The sequence below is a fragment of the Epithele typhae genome, assembly GCF_022376455.1.
Source record: "Epithele typhae strain CBS 203.58 chromosome Unknown BXZ73scaffold_6, whole genome shotgun sequence".
Taxonomy (NCBI): domain Eukaryota; kingdom Fungi; phylum Basidiomycota; class Agaricomycetes; order Polyporales; family Epitheliaceae; genus Epithele; species Epithele typhae.
This window is the reverse complement of record NW_025954197.1, coordinates 928,025-941,644: the sequence shown is the minus strand read 5'-3', so window position 1 is coordinate 941,644 and position 13,620 is coordinate 928,025. Positions and strand designations below refer to the sequence as shown.

Here is a 13,620-nt window from a genome sequence, read left to right as displayed (position 1 = left end):
GCCTGCCGTGTGACCTGTTGGCAAATGCAGGAAGGGATCGCTAGTTATCATGTTCGACGTGGCGACATTGGAGCAGCTTTGGGACCTAGATATCGATACTGTGTTCCTTGCTCCCAATGATGCGAACGAGTTCACCGGACCGCCCGGCCCGTATTCGAGCGCCCACGGCACTGGACCGTGACGGAGCCTCGCTTGTCTCCGCTCCCTCACCATGGATGATTTGTTGCCGCAATCTTGGAAGAAAAGATTTGCGGATACGTCTCCATAGAACTTCTGTTTCAAAGTGGCGCAGCACTCGGTCCTTTGTTACTCCAGAACTTCTCGGCTTCCGCAGCGGCCCAAGGTGGAATGGTATGTCATCCTTTGCTCGAGGTTGAATGAGTTTTTTCTCATCTAGACTTGAAAAGAGCATATATGTGCATATATGAACCCACATAGACTGCTCGACGTGTCTGGCACCTCGCCGCGCTGCTTACGAGCATTTGAACCTCATATGTGGTCTTATCTACAGAGTCCAGCATGACAACCAACCCGCGAGCGCGAAGTCCGCGGCGTCCAATGCCACTGAAGCCTATCCACACGATGCATGATTTACACGCGGTCACGGAGTGCCAGAGCACCAGAGAACCACGCCTCGTTCCGCTCACGGTGGGAATTGCTTCCTCGCTAAGGCCTCATTCGTCCTCCTGTTCACATCCAATACGGGCTAACATACGTCATTTGGCCTGCACAGGTGCATCGTGGAGTCCCACGCCGATCCATTCGCGCGTCGCCGAGTCCGCCCCTTCGCTGCCCGCCCCGCAGCACGGAGATGAGCGAACGAGACCCTGCACGGGGCTCATGGGGACGATGCCGTACAGTCGCGAACCTGGACTGCGGCGCACACGGGCAAAGTGGTACACTCGGGGCGCGTCCCACACGTGCCAGGGGGTACTCACCTCGCGTCCGGCGCGAAATATGACTTTTGCTCCTTTCGCAGATACCCCCACCCTCCATACCCCCGAGCCACCCAAGCAATGCGCCGGTCCAGTCTTCCTCCTATTCTTGCAACAGGACGTCGGTACGTCTCGCGGGCGTTGAAGGACTTAGACCGCATCCTCTCACCGCTGTCGAAACATAACGGTCCCCCGACTCCGAAGAAAGGACGGTCGACGCCGCCACTGAACACAAAGGACGAAGTGCTGCCCGAGCCGGAATCGGACGCCTCACGAGCCAGCTCCGAATCTAAGTGAGTGTGTGCGGTGCTTTTCCTTTTGCCACTGGGCTGATGGCTTCTAGTTATGTCCGGGACCTAGTTTGTCAAGACTGCCTTGAGGGCCTGTTCTCTTCAGAAGCGTTCCAGCAGGCTTGGACCTCGAGCGGGCTCCACGAGGGATTCTCGTACACTTCTACATGGACGCAGGTGCAAGTTTCAGCGGAGCGGGGCTGTCAGTGGTGCAAGATCGTGCATGGAACAAAGACGGACGCGATGCAAAGAAAGCACATCCTCCAAGTAACTGTTGGAATCCGGACGAGTCCCAGCAGCGCACGAGTTACCCCGAAAGGCGTGCAAGTACTCAAGCTCACCATCAATGGGACGTTCATCTCGGAGTACTACGTCTACACGGACCGAGGTACGTGGAACATGCTCCCCGCACCGCACCTTCCTGTTCAGTCATCAGGGCTGCATCTGCAGACGACCCCGCAGCGTCACAAATTGTGGCACGCAGCCCGCTTCTTGAAGTCCGTGCGCCCCTCGCGCGTAAAATGGCAGTCGAATGCATCGCGGACTGCATCAAGAACCATCCGCAGTGCACGCCGCCGCAGGACGCCGCGCTCCCCACGCGCGTCGTCGACTGTTCAGACCCAACACGTCCTAAATTGCGCCTTCGAAACGGCGAACGCGCGCGTTACGTTGCACTCTCGTACATCGCAGGTTCTTCTCCCTCCTTTTCGGACGTGGACAGCGCGTACGCTCCTTCCACTGCTCAGGGCTCCTCCAACTTCCCCGCGTACTGCACCACAACGCGGAATACCGCCCAGTATCGGACCGGGATCGACTCGATGCTCCTGCCTCGTACGCTCCGCGACGCGATCATGACCACCCACCTCCTCGGGATACAATACCTCTGGGTCGACGCGCTCTGCGTTCTGCAAGATTCGCCCGACGACCGCGCCCGTGAGGCTTCGCGCACCCGCGGGGTGTTCCGCAACGCATACCTCACGATCGTCGCCGCCTCTGCACGGCACCCGTCCGAGGGTTTCCTGCACGACCGCCCCGACCGCGCGGCTGCGGACCCCCACCTGCCCCTTCCCCTCCCCACGCGCGACGTCGGCCCCAATGCAAGCTTCCGGTTGCAGAGCGCGGCTGCTGCGCGCCAGTTCCAGTTCGGCGGCGCTGCGGAGCCCACCGCGGAGCGTGGAGAAGGCATGGCGGAGCAGCTGCTCGCGCCGCGCGCGCTCGTCTACGCGTCGCACACCCTCCAGTTCCTCTGCCAGACCGCGGTCCAGAACATCGGCAGCGCGGTCTGCGTCGCGCTGCCGCCGCCGTCGGGGGCGTGCGCGTACCTGCCGCGCCTCCCCGACGCGCTCTTCCGCCCGGACGCGGACTTTCCGCTCACGTCTGCGCGCGACCTCGGGGACACCCGGCGCGCGTGGGCGCACGCCGTGGCGGACTACACGGGACGGGCGCTCGCGCGGCCGCAAGACCGCCTGCCCGCGCTCGCGCCGCTCGCGGACGCGTTCCAGCGCGCGTGGCGGACGGAGTACCTCGCGGGGCTCTGGCGCGCGACGCTCCCGCGCGACCTGCTGTGGCGCAAGGACCCCGCGACGCGCTACCCGCGCCCGCTCAGCACATCCCGGCGCGCGCCGCCGTCGTGGTCGTGGGGCGCGGTGGAGGGCAAGGTCGTGCCCCTGCTCGCCGTCGCGGGCGACACCGTCGGCGAGACGCTCGCGGAAGAGGAGGAGCGTGCGCCGGGCACGCCGCCGCACGAGCCGCACGCGGTGCGTGCGTGCACCGTCGTGTCCTGCACGGGCGTAGGCGTAGGCTCCGCGTCGCGCCCCGGTTCGCCGACCCCCGCGAGCTCGCGCCCGACGTCGCCCCTCGGCCGTCGCAGCCCGTCCCCCTCGCCGCCACTCCCCTCCGCGCTGTCGTCGGCCTCCCCGTCGCCACTTTCGCCCTCGCCCTCGCCCCCGCCCCCGTTCCCGCCCGCCGGCACGCTCACGCTGCGCACCGCCGCCCGCCGCGCGGTCTGGGACCCCGCCGCGGACGCGCCGACCGACCTCCTCCTGCACATCTCGGGGCGGCACGCGGGGGGCCACACGTCCCTCGCCGCCGCGGCGCTGCCCAAGCAGATCCGGATCGGGCACGCGTGGCCGGACGCGGTCGAGCGCGAGCCGGACGCGCTCGTCGCGGACGTCTGGGCCGTGCCCGTGCTGTGGGACGAGCGCCGGGAGTGGGTGGCGGGCCTCGTCGTCGCGCTCGTCGCGCCCGCGCCGGGCGAGGAGGGCGTCGTGCGCCCGATGCGCTTCCGCCGCGTCGGCTACTTCCAGACCCCGGAGGACTCGTCCGGCGGGCTCGCGTGGATGGACCAGCCGGCGCAGGACATGGTCATCGTCTGAGCGGGCGGGTTTCGGTGGTGGGGCGGGGTTGCGGAAGGAGGCCAAACTTCGAACTTTTCGACTTCAGGGTGCGCGGGCGCATCTGGACGGCCGAGCGGACGCTCGGTTGCTTGGGTTCTCACTGACTGCTTAGATTATGTTCGTCAACGAACCGACGCTAGTACGACGTCTGACGGCTCTCGACGACTCCCTCGACGACTCCCGGATCTGTATGTCTATTTCTCTCTATGTATCTACAAATAAAGCGCGCGGGGGTCGCGACGTGTATATTCCACAGCCATGTATTCTATTTACTGCCTGGATTTCCTGCACACTGTACGAGGGCACATCGTCGAGATAACAAGAGATGCATTCGAGAGCGAGAGCCAAGAGACTAGTAGATAGAGTACGCAAAACACCGAGTCGGAAGGGGTGTACGATGTCGTGGTATATACATGCGTGCGGCGGCGAATAAGATACATACGATGCCCGACTTCATCCCACCAAACGCCTTTCTACAACAGCGGCTGACACTTCAACACAACATATCCTTCTCCTCCCACATGCAGACTCTCCAGTTCCAGACAGTCCCAGTTCCGACAGATTAGAGCCCAGAAAAGCCTCCACTCTCCCCCCTCCTCACGCGCCGCCTCGCAACACCCTCTTGATCGGGTCCGAGTCCGCCCTCGCGAGCGTGCCCTTCGCGCTCCACCCTGCGCTCTCCGCCGAGTACGCCCTCGGCTTCCCGTGCCCGTTCCCGCTCCCGCTACCGCCTCCGTTCACCTCGCCCTCCCCGCCCTGCACGCACTCCCCGTCGCCCGCGATCGCGTGCTCGCTCACCGCGACGCCCGCCCGCGCGAGCGCCCGCACCTGCGCCTTCTCGCGCGCCTCCTCCGCGTCCGAGTGCGAGTGCCAGCTCGTGCCGCGCGACGAGCCCGTCGCGGGCCCGCCAGTGCTCGTCCGCGCCGTCGTCCCGTCCGACTCCCCCGGGGACCCGCGCGCCTCGCCGTCGCCCGAGCCCGCGCCCCGCTCGTGGTCGTGGTGGTCGTGGTTGTGGTCCCGGAGGATCTCGTGAGCGAGCCCGCTCGAGCGCTCGTACCCCGTCTGTGCCTGTTGCTGCTGCTGGTGCTGCGCGGGCGGCACCCATGGGAAGTACCCCGCGGGCTCCCCGGGCGCGGGGGACTGCGAGACCGGGGGGAAGTAGCCGTCGGGGCGCGCCGTCCCGTCATCCTGCGCCGTCTGCGGCTGCGGCATGGGAGGGGTCTGCATGGGAAAGCCGTAGTAGCCCCCGCGGACGGGCGCGCCGACCGCGGTGTTGATGAGCGGGTTCGCGCCGGACCCGGGGCGGCCCCAGAACGCGCCGGGGCTCATCGTCACCCCGGGGGAGAAGGGGGCGTAGGGGGTCGCCGCCATGACGTGCGCCATGTGGTGCGCCATGGGCCCCATCGCGGTCCCGGCGGACGGATCCCCTGCGGGCGACGGCAGGCCTGGTGAGAGTTGCGGGAGGAAGGTGAAGGAGGGCATGCTGGGCGTGATGGGTGGCAGTCCGTGTGGGGTCATCATGGGCATTGACATGCCCATGAGCGGGTGGTGCATTGGGCTCATCGGGTGGCCTATCGGCGACCCAATGTACTGAGGGGATAGTGTGTGGGGAGGGGGGACGGGGAAAGCGGTCACAGGAGGTGGCGGAGGAAGCGCGATAGGTCCTGGATGGGCAGGATGGTGCTGGGTTTGCTGGGGTGTAGGATGGGAGCGGGAGGTGGAAGATGCGGGAGAAGTGGCCTGTGTTGAGGCACCGGGAGGGCTTGCTGAAGACGACGCGGCAGATTGGGAGGGGGAGGAAGTGCTGAGCACCGCGCTGTCGGGGGAGGTGTCCTGATGGGCGGCGGAATTCATCGAAGGCGAATCTCTTTGAGAAGCCGGTCGAGCTTGATTCGCTGTTGAATATTGCGATTGCTCCTGGGGCTGCGGAGCGGCGACGTAACCTCCGGCACTGAGTCGTTGGTGATACGAGTTCAGGTCGTAGATGTCGTAGGGTGTCCGCGGTCCTGAATGGAGGAAGTCGAATGTGTAGGGCGACTGTATCGCGGCGGGAATAGATATGTGGGTCGGATGAGCATGACTGGCGTATGTTTGACTAGGCCGTTGAACCTCTTGCTCGTGAGAATGTGCCGACGACCCGAGGGAAAGCTGCTGAGCAAGCTGCAAGACCAAGGTTGCTTCCGATTCGGCTCCAGCACTGCGAGATCCTTCTTCGTACCCTGGGGCGCCGTAACCAAGATTACTTCGCCGTGAAGATATTTGGCCTCGGCTTTGTTCAAGCTGTGATTGGAGTAGCTGCTGCGCCAGCGAAGACGCGCGCGCGAGAGACGGTTGCGCATACACGCCACCCGGCGTACTGAAAGCAGATGAGTTCGAGCCTGGGAAGACGAAGGAGGCTGGAGAGTGTGGGGCGGAGACGGCGGTTGGCCCGACTAGTGGTGCTGACGAGCTGGCAGGAGGCGCAAACTTGTCAAAGTGGACTTTGAGTGGCCTTCCATTGTACTCGTACCTGAGAACTGGCGTCAGTGTCCAGTCCAGAATCCCAGTGATAATCTCAAGCGGCACAGCGTGGGTATCAGTCCGCCGTTTCAGGCAGACGGGCGTAAAGCGACGGGTCCGAGACGAGGCACGTCCCTGCCTTAAAAGCAACATTTGCCCGGAGGGATGATCTCACACGTGTTGACTTCATGCGGAACAAGCACATCGGGTTCGATATAAATCGACAACGACAATAGGGTAGGCCGACACGATATAAGGAAGAAACAAACCACTCACCCATTGAACATCTTGACAGCCCTCTCAGCATCCGTCTCGTTGGAGAAGCTTACAGTGCCAAATCCTCTCGAGCGTCCGTCGGCGCCTAGTGCGACATCGGCACGTTGCACGGCCCCCGCTTGTCTGAACAGGTCTTTGAGGTCTTGCCATTGAATGTGGAATGGTAGCTGCACACATCCTCTGACCATCAGAGAACATATAAGAGATGGGGAATACCGATGACTCACGTTGCCGACAAACAGATTTCTACTGGCTTGGACAGTTGATTCAGTTCGTATTGAAAACTCATCCTCCCCCACTCCCCACGCGGGGAAACGGGGATGACCTGGTGCGGGAGAGGAAAGCGCAGATGTAACCGCTGGCGACCCGTTTCCACTCAGCGACCCGGCCGCTGGCGACATGTTCCCCAAAATAGGACTGCCAAAGATGCCGACTCCGAGGGACGCGTTTGCAATGCCTGAGCCTACCGCTCCCGGCATGGGGAACCCCGGTACACCCGGACCCAACTCCTCACCCATGCGGTCCGGGCGGACTTCGAGTGTGCGCGTCTGCCATGCGTAGCCATTGAACATGTCGACCGCTCGTCCTGCATCCTCGGCCGTTGCGAGTAGAACGGTGCCGTAGCCCCTCGAACGGTTGTCGGGACCCAATGAGACGTCGGCCCTCAAAACAGTTCCGGCTCTCCGGAAGAGGTCTTTAAGGTCTTGCCATCGCACGCGGTATGGGAGCTGCAAACGCGTGTCAATTCGAATGTTCGCACGAGGGAACAAAGAGCAACAAGTGACGGGGAAAAGAACGGGGGATCCACCGGCGCATCAGTGCGGGCAATGAGGGGTGCGTACGGGGACGTCTTCAAGGAGGGGGCCGAGGGGTGAAGAGCGCGCAGAATATGCAAGGCAATGCAGCAGAAAACAGTAGAATTGAGCATCACATCTAAATGCAGTGAGGTCGAGCGGCGAGTTGCCTGGTGGGTCTCCCAGTCGTGCAAGGGATAGACGCGAAAAGGACGAATAAAGAGCGAAAGTGCGACGTACGTTTCCTACATAGAGCTGTGTACGGGTATCGCGCGGCGGGTTTGTGACGCGAGGCGCGGATGAAGAGGCCATAGCCATCTGGATGACGGCCTCGATGTCGTCGTTCGTGGGCCCAGTGCCAGCAGTAGGGGAGGAGGTGGAAGACGCGCCGGCCTGATCGCCCGAAGACGAGTTGCGCGTGGAATGTAGAGATGGTCTCGAGGAAACCAGCGGTGGAGGAGACCGAGCAGGAGTGTAGGTCAGGTGAGCGGATGGTGGTCCAGAGGGAAGTGGTAGAGTAGGTTGCGGAGCCGATCCCGGGGACGAAGGTCGAGGCGAGGCATGCTGGATTCGCGTGGGCAGCGGGGAGAAAACGGGCAATGAAAAGCACAAAAGGGCGGTAAGCACAATGAAGAGGGGTCGGAGAGACGCGATGAGACGTACTGGATTGCTCATGGATGGGCGAGCAGTCATAGCGGGATCGATGAGGCCGTGGAGAGAGTAGTGAATCCAGAGGCCTGATGTATGCGCGCCAGGGGAGGAGGGCGGCGAGGAGGGAGAAGGTGGTGGGCGGAAGAGAGCGACGGGGAGGGAAGGGGGGCGTCGCGAAGGGTGGAAGGTGGGCGGTGGAGAGCGCGGTGGCAGCGCGAAGAGCAGCGCAGCGACTGGGGCTGCAAAAGTTCTCCACACCGGAATCGGGCGGGGTGTCGTTCGTGCCCCACCCGCCGACGGCAACCCGCCACACGTGCTCTGACGTCATCCCCTGCGCTCTCCCCCTCGGCCATCGCAGGTCGCTGCCCGTGCCACCGCCTTGCGCGGTGAACGCGCCGGACAAGAACGCTTTCCCGTCCCCGCCCTTGCGCTCTCTGCCCCGCCCGACGATCGCGTCACGCCCAAATCCCGCCCATCCCGCCAGCCCCAGCGCCGCCGCCCGCCATCACACCCCCCGAATCCCCCTGACGTCATTTCTGCCTCATAGTCTTCCCACTGCGGAGGCCCACGCCGAGGCAGCTAGCCGCAACTCCGCCATATCATACACCCTAGTACTACAAATCGACATAGGAGATACGTAAAATAAGTAATCCAGACAGCCGCGGGGCAGAACCTCACGCGTCTGCCGCACCCTCCTTCTTCCCCTTTTGCGTCTTGCTCGGCAGAAGCTGCAAGTACGTGTGCGGTTAGCCCTCATGCCCGCCAATTGAGGGTAGTAGACACATACCTCGGGGTTGATGAAGGGTACGACACCACCTTGGGAGATGACAACGTTGCCGAGGAGCTTGTTCAGCCTGCCCAGCGAGTTGTCAACACCAACACGCTGAGACAAAGAAGATCGTGCTCACTCCTCATCGTTACGAATGGCAAGCTGCAAATGACGGGGCACAATACGTTGCTTCTTGTTATCGCGCGCCGCGTTACCCGCGAGCTCAAGAATCTCCGCCGCAAGGTATTCAAGGACGGCGGCAAGGTAGACTACACTCCATCAGCACACTTCGAATGCATTGAGAACACCATGCAAGACTCACCCGGCGCACCGGCACCAACACGCTGCGCATAGTTGCCCTTCTTCAAGAGACGGTGGACACGACCAACGGGGAACTGAAGACCCGCCTTCGCCGAACGAGACTGACCCTTCGTAGGCGCATCGCCGGAGGCCTTGCCAGACTTAGACTTGCCGCTGCCCTTGCCAGACATCTTAAGCGTATGAGGGAGGTGGTGGGGGTGGGTGGTAGTCTGTGAGGGAGGTCCGAATGAGCAACGCCGATAAGGGGCGATAGCGTTCAACAAAGAGGCGCCAACTTACTTGGGTGGGTCGCGGGGGACGGGAGAGGGAGTGATGAGAGCACGAAGTGTAACGGTTCCACAACAAGCAGGCCGCGGCTTATGTACTTCGGGGATGTGCTGTTTGGGCAGCCAAAGCAAGCGCACGGGACCCGCACGGTTGTTGACTGGCGTTCAACAACGCGTGCGCGCGCTCCACGTGACACGCGTCGCGCCAAACACGGGCACACATCCGTGGCGCTCCTTTATAAGTACCCGCTCTCTCGCGCGAGCTAACTCTTGAGCTTCAGCGCAACCACCACCACCGTCCGTCCTCCATCTGCGCCCACATCCTCTCGACAACCTCCTCGACCACTTCGCAAAGCTTTGTGAAGTACATACTCGCCAGCGCGCCTCAAATCCCACCTCGAACGACCCACCCACTCCCACTTTACCGCAATGGCCCCCAAGCCCGCCTCTACTGCCGGCAAGGCTCCCGCTTCTACTGCCTCTAAGGCGCCTGCAAAGACCACCTCGGAGGGTGGCTCAAAGGCCGCGAAGAAGACTGCGAAGGCTTCGAGCGGGGCGGCCGATGGCGAGAAGAAGAAGCGCAGAAAGAGTCGCAAGGAGACCTACTCCTCCTACATCTACAAGGGTGAGTCATGCTCTCTCAACTCGCGCTTTACCGTGTTATGTTCGACGCATTGGTCGCGTGTATTAGTCATAGTGTGCTGATCCGCCTGTTTAGTCCTTAAGCAGGTCCACCCTGATACTGGTATCTCCAACAAGGCCATGGCCATTCTCAACTCCTTCGTCAACGATATCTTTGAGCGCATTGCTACCGAAGCCTCCAGTATGTGCTTGACGCGTTATGTCCGCGATTAGTCATTGACTCCTGCCCACAGAGCTCGCGTCGTACTCGAAGAAGTCGACGATCTCGTCGCGCGAGATTCAGACTGCCGTTCGCCTTATCCTTCCTGGTGAGCTGGCCAAGCACGCCATCTCTGAGGGTACCAAGTCAGTCACGAAGGTACGCGCTTTCCAACCAATGTCACTTCGCATTGTCTGACTCTTGTCACAGTTCTCCAGCGCAGGGGCGAAGTAACTCCGCTTGGTCTCCTTTCTATTGTATGTGGTTGCGTGCATCCATCTCGATGTCACGGTGTCCAGTCGACGCTAGGTTGGGCGGACATCGTTGTATCTCTGGTTCACGTGTTGTGGAGTGTCTGGTATGTCCTTGTATTGTATGATCGCTAGTCATGTTTTTCTTTGTTTGTCATCTACCTATGGTACCTCGAATGGATTCCCCATACTGCAATTGCGCTTGCCGATGCCATAGGCCCCGACGATTTCCTCGCCAGTGGAGGAACTGGAACTAGTTAAAGCCCCGCCTAGTCGACGAAGAAGGTATCTGCGGGTTCTCATCGTTCCTTCCCTACCAGTCTCCAAGCGTTCGGTCTCTCAACCCGCATATTTAACACATGCAAACACAGCCCAGGCCATGTAACTGATCCTCACCACCTAGTGCTTCAATAACCGGACCTTCATCGGCATCTCGGGCTTGACACCGCCAAGCTCGGTCGACGGGTAGACGATTGCGGCAAGGTTCCAATGGACGGGCGTGTCGGAGAGCTCGAAGACGAAGGTGGAGAGCAGCACCGCGAGCACGACCTCTACGGAACCCCCGTCAGCGTCCAACCCGACAAGGACAAGACGAGACGGAACACGCACTCATCTCGACCTGGGAGAACTTGAAGCCTCTGCGTCGTACCGCGTTGACCCCGTCAGAAACCGCGTTGGCACACAGCAGGACTCAGGTACTCACATGCACCCCCGGCCCCCCGCCCAGAACGTCATCCTGCACAGTGCCTTCCCCGTCAGCCAGCCACGTCACCGGCTGCCCATGCACGGGCACTCAAGTACTCACAGGTTGCTGTACAGCCCCGGGATCTTCGCGTCCGCGACGCTCGCGGGGAGCGGCGCGAGCCAGCGCGCGGGCCGCCACGCGTGCGCGTCGGGGCCCCAGAGCGCGGGGCTCGTGTTCGCCGCCTCGATGCTCACGAACGCGGGCGTGTCCTTGGGGACGACGAGCTCGTACATCGTGCGCCCGTCGCGGCCGCGCACGGGCGTGTGCAGCGGGAGCACCGTCGCCTCGCGCGCCCTGCGCGGGGCGTGCGGTCAGATGAGACGAGACGGACGGGCAGGGGGAGGGAGGGAGGGAGGGAGGGAGGGAGGGAGGAAGATACGCACTCGCGGAACCGGAACGGGGCGGGGACGTAGCTGCACGCGGGGAGGTGGATGAGTGGGTGAGCGGGACGGGCGCGCGGAGGCGGGGCGAGGCGGGGGGCTCACAGACGCAGCGTCTCGCGGCACACGGCGTCGAGGAGCGGGAGGGCGGTGAGCGTGTCGAAGTCGAGGTCGGCGCCGCCCGCCTGCGCCTTGGCCTGCAGGAGCTCCGCGCGGACCTTGTCCTGCCAGTCCGGGTGGAGCGCGAGGCACCAGAGCGTGCGCGAGAGCGCGTTCGAGGTCGTGTCCATCGCCGCGAAGCTCAGCACCCTGCTCACGGCGGCGTCAGCGCGCTCGCTCCAGTGTCAGAGGGAGCGAAGGGAGGGGAGGGGGGCCACGCACGAGACCTGCGCGACGAGCTCCGCGTCCGGCAACCTGTCTTCCTCCGCGGACGCCATGTTCGCCTTCACTGCGAGCGCGGCCCGTCCCGAGTCGTCAGCCTGGTGTCCCGGGACAAGCGCGCGGACTCACACAGGAGGCTGATGATGTCCTTGCCCTCGCCGACCTCCCGCTTGAGCGCGTCGTCGCCCGCGCCGATCGCGCGCCGCTTGTTCGCGATGATCTCGAGCGACTTCTCGTGCATCACGTCCGTGTAGTGGCAGAGCCGGTGCAGCGCCGGCCACGGCAACATGTCCGCGATCGGGCGCAGCCAGCTCTCAGGCACAAGCTTCTCCGCGAGCGGGAAGAAGAGCGGCCAAGGGATGAGCTCGGAGAGGCACGGCCTGCGTCCAGGTGCGTCGTCAGCCGTCGTCGGGTGCAGGAGAAGGAGGAGAGGTGGGACCCACATGAGGCCCTTCAGCGCCTCGGCGAACGGGTCGGTGCTGTCCTCGATGAGCGGGTCGAAGGAGTACCCGAGCCCGGCCTGGCCGACGAGCTCGAGCGCGGTGCGGCCCATCCAGCCGACCATGTTCACTTCCGCCTCGCCGTCTTCCATGCGCATCTCGATCGCCTGGCGGAGCTATGGGGTCCGGGCGAGGTCAGGTGCGAGAGCGCGGGAGGGGCAGGGACCGGTTTCGACGTGCCTTGTAGACAACGTCGTAGAAGATAGGCAGCATCTCGCGCAGGTGGGTGACGGAGAAGGCTGGATTGAGGATCTTACGCTGCTTGCGGTGGTGCTCGCCTATACGTATGGTTTCAACACTAGCGACTCTTTCTGCGTTGAGAACTTACCGTGTGTTGAGAACAAGCCAGGGCCGAAGTTCCGATATGTGGTCCTAAAGCAAGCTGTTAGTCACATCAAACGCGGGATTTGCTCTTTCCAACCTCGTGAAGTAGTTTGCTTCTTCCCAGATGTCGAGGTCCTTCACAGCAATGTGATAAATTGCTTTTGGGTCATGGACATACAAGGTCTTTTTCTATGAAAAAGTCGTAGGTGAAGCCATGAAGTCAGCGCAAGCGTCAACAAGAAAGTGAATCGCGACAAACCCCGAACAAACCCTTTAACTGAGCGACCGTCCCGTACTTTTCTGCCAGTTCGCGATGGAAATCCCAGCCCACTCTGCTTCTCACTTGCGCGGTGTTTCCTGATGAGATTGAAAGAGCGCCCGTGGTCAGCGACGCGGACCAGGACATCGAGCGAGTCGCGGAAGTCACCTATGAGGAACGAAGGCGAAGGTGGGCCGGGAATGTTGTCCAGGTCGCTCTTAGGAGCCGTAAGACGGCGGACGAGCGTCCAGAGTACCAATGATGCACCGCCTGCCAGCACTGCTTGAGTGAGGGAGACGTCCATGATGACGGTGGAGAGCCAGAGGAGAAACTGGAGGTTTATCGACAGGGTGGGTTCTTATAATACAGGACCTGATGATTAGCATATGCTGACCTGCGGCATCATCAAGAAGCGACGCGGGCCGAAACGATAAGTCGCCGAAGGGTTTGTTGAGCTACCAGCACGATTTGTATGCACCTGGACAGCGTTGATGCCGCATCAGAAGTTTTAGAGCATCAGAATGATGACTGTGTCCCGAATCTCGTTCTTGCGAGGCACGGAATCGCGCAGCAAACTGGGTCAGGAGTGAAAGCAGATCAGTTTGTCAGCGTTAGCCTTTAGGGACTTAAAATCGTTGTGGGCGTCTGTGGCTCGGCGACCCGAAATCACGATGACCCCACGGGCGTCTGAACAGGACTCTCTTGTCTCCGCCCTCCATCTTGAGCCAGGTTAACTAACCCT

General features: G+C 62.2%; 4 protein-coding genes across 4 annotated transcripts; 2 read left to right on the top strand and 2 right to left on the bottom strand.

The window, feature by feature from the left end:
* Positions 1 to 1,267: 1,267 nt before the first annotated feature.
* On the top strand, positions 1,268 to 3,600 carry BXZ73DRAFT_88237 (HET-domain-containing protein; the record flags this gene model as incomplete). Its single annotated transcript, XM_048024876.1, has 2 exons — positions 1,268 to 1,613; positions 1,676 to 3,600. 2 exons carry the CDS (start codon positions 1,268 to 1,270, stop codon positions 3,598 to 3,600), a joined length of 2,271 nt encoding a protein of 756 aa, XP_047881328.1.
* A 618-nt stretch (positions 3,601 to 4,218) lies between these two features.
* BXZ73DRAFT_75023 (uncharacterized protein) lies at positions 4,219 to 9,101 on the bottom strand (the record flags this gene model as incomplete). The annotated part of the gene is given in 10 exon segments (XM_048022141.1): positions 4,219 to 6,130; positions 6,397 to 6,563; positions 6,624 to 7,124; positions 7,431 to 7,583; positions 7,854 to 8,080; positions 8,100 to 8,275; positions 8,520 to 8,569; positions 8,629 to 8,695; positions 8,750 to 8,879; positions 8,933 to 9,101. 10 exon segments carry the CDS (start codon positions 9,099 to 9,101, stop codon positions 4,219 to 4,221), a joined length of 3,552 nt encoding a protein of 1,183 aa, XP_047881327.1.
* A 525-nt stretch (positions 9,102 to 9,626) lies between these two features.
* BXZ73DRAFT_75022 (histone-fold-containing protein) lies at positions 9,627 to 10,272 on the top strand (the record flags this gene model as incomplete). Its single annotated transcript, XM_048022140.1, has 4 exons — positions 9,627 to 9,822; positions 9,916 to 10,020; positions 10,073 to 10,197; positions 10,249 to 10,272. 4 exons carry the CDS (start codon positions 9,627 to 9,629, stop codon positions 10,270 to 10,272), a joined length of 450 nt encoding a protein of 149 aa, XP_047881326.1.
* A 416-nt stretch (positions 10,273 to 10,688) lies between these two features.
* On the bottom strand, positions 10,689 to 13,182 carry BXZ73DRAFT_41621 (cytochrome P450; the record flags this gene model as incomplete). The annotated part of the gene is made up of 14 exons (XM_048018804.1): positions 10,689 to 10,840; positions 10,899 to 10,927; positions 10,993 to 11,025; positions 11,095 to 11,328; positions 11,418 to 11,447; positions 11,520 to 11,723; positions 11,796 to 11,862; positions 11,925 to 12,175; positions 12,239 to 12,411; positions 12,485 to 12,573; positions 12,624 to 12,667; positions 12,717 to 12,808; positions 12,879 to 12,976; positions 13,047 to 13,182. 14 exons carry the CDS (start codon positions 13,180 to 13,182, stop codon positions 10,689 to 10,691), a joined length of 1,632 nt encoding a protein of 543 aa, XP_047881325.1.
* Between the last annotated feature and the right edge of the window lie 438 nt (positions 13,183 to 13,620).